We start from the raw sequence: 7,797 nt of genomic DNA, 5'->3' as shown, positions 1-7,797 counted from the left end.
TTTAATTTTCAGGTTGTTCGTTTACAGGTTGTTCACAGAATAATTGTTCAATTATTCTCTGAATAATTCTAACCAGGCCAGGCATGTGGGCCCATGCCTGTAATCCCAGCACTTTGGGAGGCCAAGGCAGGTGGATAACTGAGATGAGGAGTCCAAGACAAGCCTGGCCAACATAGTGAAGCCCCATTTCTACTAAAAGTACAAAAAATTAACTGGGCATGATGGTACATACCTGTAATCCCAGCTACTTGGGAGGCCGAGACAGAAGAATCACTTGATCCACGGAGGCAGAGGCTGCAGTGAGCCGAGATCATAACACTGCACTCCAGCCTGGGCAACAGAGTGAGACTCTGTCTCCAATAATAATAATAATTCTAACCAATGAAGTATGATTGGCAAAGATGTGTGTCATTTTCAATCATACCTCATTGGTTAGAATTTTTTTATTTTTATTTCATTTTCTTTTTGAGATGGAATTTCACTTTTGTTGCCCAGTCTGGAGTGCAATGGCATGATCTCGGCTCCGGGTTCAAGCGATTCGCCTCCCTCAGCCTCCCAAGTAGCTGGGATTACAGGCATGCACTGCCATGCCCAGCTAATTTTCATATTTTTAGTAGAAATGGGGTTTTGCCATGTTGGCCAGGCTGGTCTCAAACTCCTGACTTCAGGTGATCCACCTGCCTCAGCATCCAAAGTGCTGGGGTTACAGGCATAAGCTACCATGCCCAGCCTTGGTTAGAATTATTCACAGGGTCAGGTATGACTACCACAACCTTCAATGAGGAGATTGCAGAATTCTTCTCTGAAATTCCTGGCTTCAAATGATCCTCCTACTGGCTTCCCAAAGTGCTGGTATTACGGGTGTAAGCCACTGCACCCGACCAGTATATCTTTTAAAAGAAACATTCAGGGAACAAAAAGGAGCTCTCAGAAATTAAGAAAGCAAGAAGTAAAAAAAGAAAAGGGAAGAAAAAATTGCTGAAATCTTGCAGAGATCAGAGAAAATGGAGAACATTAGAAGGTCACACAAAAAGATCCCACATCTAAATAATAAGCATTTCAGAAAAATAAAACTGACAAAACACGGGAAAAAAAACTGTAGATGAAATAATAAGAGAAAAAATTTCAGAACTTACAGGTGTGATAATTTTGCACTCCAGCCTGGGTGACAGAGTGAGACTCTGTCAAGAAAACAAAACAAAACAAAACAATTGACCATAGATGTATGGGTTATTTCCAGACTCTCAATTCTGTTCCACTAATCTATATGCCTATCTTCCTAACAATACCAAACTTTTTGATTATTGTTGCTTTGTAGTAAATTCTGAAGTCACTAAGTGTGAGTCTTCCAACTCTGCTCATTTTTCAAGATTGGCTGTTGGGTGCAATACCATGTGAATTTTAGGTTTGAATTTTCCAGGTCTGCAAACAAGGACATTGGGATTTTCATAGAGATTACATCAAGTCTATAGATCACTTTGGAGTAGTATTGCCATCTTAACAATATTGAGTCTTCTAATACATAAACGTGTATTTTTAGAGATATATAGCATGGCATTTAAAGTAATCTATCATGATCTGTGTAACTTCCTTTAAAGTATTTCAACAGACCACAATAAGATATTACTCTAATTGTGCTAGAATGGCTATAATGGAAAAGTAAACAACAGCGTCAAAAAGGAATGTGGGTTCTGGTTTGTCTTCCTCTCCCTAACTTCATGTCTAGCTTTTTTTTTTTCTTTGAGATGGAGTCTCGCTCTGTTGCCAGGTTGGAGTGAAGTGGCACAATCTCGACTCACTGCAACGATTGCCTCCTGGGTTCAAGCGATTCTCTTCCCTCAGCCTCCCAAGTAGCTGGGACTACAGGCACCCACCACCATGCCCAGCTGATTTTTGTATTTTTATTAGAGACGGGGTTTCACCATGTTGGCCAGGCTGGTCTCAAACTCCTGATCTCAGATGATCCACCTGCCTCGGCCTCCCAAAGTGTTGAGATTACAGGCGTGAGCCACTGTGCCCAGCCCACAGTTCATTTTTGGTTTTGTTTCTTCCTCCCAAGAGTGTCTTGGGTACTTTGACTCCCTTTTATTCCCCTATCAGTTTTGGAATCAGATTGTCAAGTTCTACAAAAAAAAAAAAAAAAATAGCTGAGCTTTTCATTGGGATTACATTTGATCTATGAATCAATACAAGAGTTGGCGCCTTCAAATCTAGGCTCTTCCAATCAATGAACATGTATATCTCTCCATTTATTTAGGTCTTCTTTACTGTCTCTCAACAAAATTTTTTAATAGTTTTTATAGAGGTTCTGTAAGTCCTGTATGAGATGTTATATCTTACCAGGTACTCCCTGGGTACAAGAGGGAGAGTTGCTTTTCACCCTTTTGAACTGTTTGAAGTTTTTTCTAACCGCATGCATATATTTTTCAAAATAAAAATTATTAAGATTTTTGGCCCTTCTGTCTGGCGGCAGCAATCAGGTAAGCCAAGATGGGTGCATACAAGTACATCCACGAGCTGTGGAGGAAGAAGCAGTCTGATGTCATGAGCTTTCTTCTGAGGGTCCGCTGCTGGCAGTACCGCCAGCTCTCTGCTCTCCACAGGGCTCCCCGCCCCACCCGGCCCGATAAAGTGCACCAACTGGGCTACAAGATCAAGCAAGATTATGTTATATACGGGATTCGTATTCTCCGTGATGGCCGAAAATGCTCAGTTCCTAAGGGTGCAACTTACGGCAATCCTGTCCATCATGGTATTAACTGAAGCCTACAGTTGATTGCAGAGGAGTGAGTTGGACGCCACTGTGGGGCTCTAAGAGTCCTGAATTCTTACTGGATGGGTGAAGATTCCACACACAAATTTTTTGAGGTTATCCTCGTTGATCCATTCCATAAAGCTATCGGAAGAAATCCTGACACCCAGTGGATCACCAAACCAGTCCACAAGCACAAGGAGATGCGTGGCCTGGCATGTGCAGGCCAAAAGAGCCATGACCTTGGAAAGGGCCGTAAGTTCCACCACACTATTGGTGGTTCTTGCTGGGCAGCTTGGAGAAGGCGCAATACTCTCAATCTCCACTGTTACCACTAATATAAGTAAAGTTTGTAAAACTCATACCTAATAAACAATTTAGGACAGTCAAAAAAATTACTAAGATTTTTGAGCCAGGTGCAGTGGCTCAAGCCTGTAATCCCAGCACTTTGGGAGGCCGAGGCTGGCAGATCACCTGAGGTCAGGATTTCGAGACCAGCCTGGCCAACATGGCGAAACCCTGTCTCTACTAAAAATACAAAAATTAGCTGGGTGTGGTGGTGCACAAGTGTTATTCCAGCTACTCAGGAGGTGGAGGCAGGAGAACCGCTTGAACCCGGGAGGCAGATGTTGAAGTGAGCTGAGATTGCGCCACTGCACTCCAGCCTGGGTGATAGAGTCAGACTCCATCACAAAAAAAAAAAGAAAAAACGAAAATAAATTATTAACATTTTTGAATCAGCATTCTATTATCATTCTTTATACATCAAAACTGTAAGTAGGCATGCAGTGGAAAGTCTCTCTCCCACTCCTGGACCTATTCACAATATTCCCAATCCTTCCTTCTCAATAGGTAATGGCTATAAATTAATATCTTCTTTATCCTTCCAGAATTCTTCACGCACATGTCCTTAAATGTATACTTTCTCTCGTCTGAAGATAAATGCCATAGACTGTGTGTCTTTTTGCAGAATCTCTTGCAAGACTCTGTGAACACAGTGAGAAAACATGGACCCAGGAACTGTGTTCCTTACATTCAGCTGGAGCTGAGTCTGCAAGTCCCAATGCATGCCAATAAAGAAAGTTCTGCAGGCCAGGTGTGGCGGCCCATGCCTGTAATCCCACCACTTTGGGAGGTCAAGGTGGGCAGATCAACTGAGGTCAGGAGTTCAAGACCAGCCTGGCCAATATGGTGAAACCATGTCTCTACTAAAAATACAAAAAATTAGCTGGGAGTGGTGGCATGCACCTGTAATCCCAGCTACTCAGGAGGCTGAGGCAGGAGAATCACTTGAACCCGGGAGGCGGAGGTTTCAGTGAGTCGAGATTGTGCTAGCCTAGGCGACAGAGCAAGACTCCGTCTCAAAAAAAAAAAAAAAAAAGGAAAGCTCTGCAGAGTTCTCCAAGGTTACACTCTGTTCTCTGCACTACACCCCCAACTTTTTTTTTTTTGGTTTTTGAGACGGAGTTTCACTCTTGTTGCCCAGGCTGGAATGCAATGGTGTGATCTCGGCTCACCGCAACCTCCACCTCCCAGGTTCAAGCAATTCTCCTGCCTCAGCCTCCCGAGTAGCTGGGATTACAGGTGTGTGCCACCACGCCTGGTTAATTTTGTGTTTTTTAGTACAGACAGGGTTTCACCATGTTGGCCAGGCTGGTCTCAAACTCCTGACCTCATGATCCGCACGCCTCGCCTCCCAAAGTGCTGGGATTACAAGCGTGAGCCACTGCACCCGGCCTGCATTGCCCTTTTTAATTTTTGATCACCATTTATTAAGTTACAAAGAGCCAGGCCCAGTGCTGCGCTAAGCACTTTACATATTTGGCATGTTTTCTCTTTTTTACTCCTTCCAGCAGCCAGGGCCTATGAACTTACAGAAGGCATGGTGCCCAAGGCCCACAATACTTTTAGGGCCCCATGAAAATGTTTTACTTCTTTTAAAATCAGAAGAAAAAATAAACATAACCCTGCCTTTATTACATATATATATTATCTTTAGTTTTTAGTTTTTGGTATTTTTGAGCAGGAGCTCTGGCGCCCAGGCTGGAGTACAGTGGCACAATCATGGTTCACTGCAGCCTTGACCCCCTGGGCTCAGGCAGTCTTCCCACCTCAGCCTCCCGAGGAGCTGGGACCACAGGTACATGCCACCACTTCTGGCTAATTTTTATTTTTTTTATTTTTTGTAGAGAAAGGGTCTTGCCATGTTGCCCAGGCTGTTCTTGAACTCTTGGGATGAAGTAATTCTCCCACCTTGGCCTCCCAAAGTGCTGGGATTTCAGGCATGATCCACTGCACCAGGCCTTGTTATATTCATCCTTGTACTAACACGGTCATAAAATATGATTTAAAACACTTTTTTCTTATGGAGGAAGGAACCCACCAAAAAAATCCATGTGACTGAGTGTGGTGCCGGGTGCCTGTAGTCCCAGCTACCAGGAGGCTGAGGCAGGAGAATCACTTGAACCTGGGAAGCGGAGGTTGCAGTGAGCCAAGATCATGCCACTGCACTTCAGCCTGGGTGACAGAGTAAGACTCTGTCTCAAAAAAAAAAAAAAAAAAAAAAGGCCAGCAGTGGCTCACACTTGTAATCCCAGCACTTTGGGAGACCAAGACGGGTGGACCACCTGAGGTCAGGAGTTCGAGACCAGCCTGGCCAACATGGTGAAACCCTGACTCTACTAAAAATACAAAAAATTAGCTGGGCATGGTGGCGGGTGCCTGTAATCCCAGCTACTCGGGAGGCTGAAGCAGGAAAAATCATTTGAACCCAGGAGGCGGAGGTTGTAGTGAACCAAGACTGTGCCACTGTACTCCAGCCTGGGCAATAAGAGCAAAACTCTGTCTCAAAAAGAAAAAAAAAAAGAAACAAAAAATCATAATGTGGCCAAACCAGCAACCCTATGACATGGGTACTATTGCTATGCAGTTTATCCAAGGGAGGAAACTAAAGTCTGAGAAGTGATTTAGCCCAGGTCAGGTGGCTGGAAGGGGTGGGAACACGGACTTGAACCCAAGCCTAGTGACTCTAAAGCTCTTATGCTGGGCCACTCAGCTGAAGAGACTCCAGTCAGCACTTTCCTATGGAAGGGACGTGTTTGGTCACAACTGGGAAGTTGTACCCCACAAAAAGAAGGCTCTGGGGAAATGTGATACAGTCTTCACATATTTTAAGGGCTGTCATGTGGAAAAGGATTAGCTCTTTTGTGTTACTTCCCAGGGCTGAGCTAGGATAGGTGGGGTGTGTTGCAGGAAAGGTAGGGTGTGTGTGTGTGTGTGTGTGTGTGTGTGTGCGCGCGTGTGCGTGTGCGTGTGCGTGTGTCTCGCTCTGTTACCCAGACTGGAGTGCAGTGCAGTGATCACCACTCACTGCAACCTCCGCCTCCTGGGTTCAAGTGATTCTCCTGCCTCAGCCTCCCGAGTAGCTGGGACTACAGGCAGGCACTACCACACCCAGCTAGTTTTTGTATTTATAGTAGAGATGGGGTTTCGCAATGCTGGCCAGGCTGGTCTCTGGCTCCTGACCTTAGGCGATCCGCCCTACTCAGCCTCCCAAAGTCCTGGGATCACAGGCGTGAGCCACCGGGCCCCACCAGGAAAGTAGATTTTGGCCCAGTGATATAACAAACTTACTGGATGTGATAAGCCCACTGTCAGTGGTGGTTTATTCTTAAGATCAAAGATGTGGAGTTTGACCCCAGTCACAGACAAGAGCATTGTAAACAAGGCTGTATTGCAGGGGATTGCTCCCTTGGGAGGGGAGCTGGACAAGAATTTGATGAATTTTTATGTCCCTTTCAACTCTAAGATTCTATGTTTGCAGGGCCCAGCACGGTGGCTCACGCCTGTAATCCCAGCACTTTGGGAAGCCAAGGCGGGCAGATCACCTGAGGTCAGGAATTCGAGACCATCTTGGCCAACATGGTGAAACCCCGTCTCTACTAAAAATACAAAATTAGCTGGGCATGGTGGCGTACTCCTGTAATCCCAGCTAGTCGGGAAGCTGAGGCAGGAGGATCACTTAAAGCCGGGAGGCAAGGGTTGCAGTGAGCCTGGATAGCGCCATTGCACTCCAGTCTGGGTGACAAAGCGAGACTCTCTCTCAGAAAAAAAAAAAAAAAAAAAAAAAAACTATGGTTGCAAATAGCAGCAGCTCAGCAGTGTAGAGTTGAATTCCCCACCAAACCAATTTTACCAATTGTTATTGAGCCTTTTTATGTACCATTGGTGGGAGTATGAATGGATACTCTTTTGAAAGTGTTATTTGGCAGTATTTATTAAAATTTAGACTGTTTGGGCCGGGCACAGTGGCTCACGCCTGTGATCCCAGTACTTTGGGAGGCTGAGGCGGGCAGATCAACTAAGGTCAGGAGTTCGAGACCAGCCTGACCAACATGGTGAAACTCTGTCTCTACTAAAAACTACAAAAAGTAGAGCCAGGCGTGGTGGCTCACACCTGTAATTCCAGCACTTTGGGAGGCTGAGGCGGGCAGATCACCTGAGGTCGGTTGTTCGAGACCAGCCTGGCCAACATGGAGAAACCCCGTCTCTACTAAAAATACAAAATTAGCTGGGCGTGGTGGCACATACCTGTAATCCCAGCTATTCGGGAGGCTGAGGCAGGAGGATTACCTGAATCTGGGAAGCGGAGGTTGTGGTGAGCAGAGATGGCGCCATTGTACTACAGCCTGGGAAGCAAGAGCAAAACTCCGTCTCAAAAAGAAAAGAAAAAAAAAAAAAACTACAAAATGTAGCCAGGCATGGTGGTGGGTGCCTATAATCCCAGCTACTTGGGAGGCTGAGGCAGGAGAATGGCTACAACCTGGGAGGCGGAGGTTGTAGTGGGCTGAGAATGTGCCATTGCATTTCAGCCTGGGCGACAGAGTGAAACTGTTTAAAAAAAAAAAAATGTCGACTCTTCAGGCAGGGCACGGTGGTTCTTGCCTGTAGTCCCAGCACTTTGGGAGGCCAAGGCGGGCGGATCACGAGGTCAGAAGTTCGAGACCAGCCTGGCCAATATGGTGAAACCCTATCTATACTAAAAA

General features: G+C 45.5%; 1 protein-coding gene across 1 annotated transcript; it reads left to right on the top strand.

Moving 5' to 3' along the window:
• The first annotated feature begins 273 nt into the window (after positions 1–273).
• LOC117978603 (large ribosomal subunit protein eL15-like) lies at positions 274–7,501 on the top strand. The gene is given in 1 exon segment (XM_055100214.2): positions 274–7,501. A coding segment is annotated over 1 exon segment (600 nt). The 5' UTR covers positions 274–2,490; the 3' UTR covers positions 3,091–7,501.
• The last annotated feature ends 296 nt before the right edge of the window (positions 7,502–7,797 follow it).

The sequence above is a fragment of the Pan paniscus genome, chromosome 18, assembly GCF_029289425.2.
Source record: "Pan paniscus chromosome 18, NHGRI_mPanPan1-v2.0_pri, whole genome shotgun sequence".
NCBI lineage: Eukaryota > Metazoa > Chordata > Mammalia > Primates > Hominidae > Pan > Pan paniscus.
This window is presented reverse-complemented; position numbering and strand designations above follow the sequence as displayed.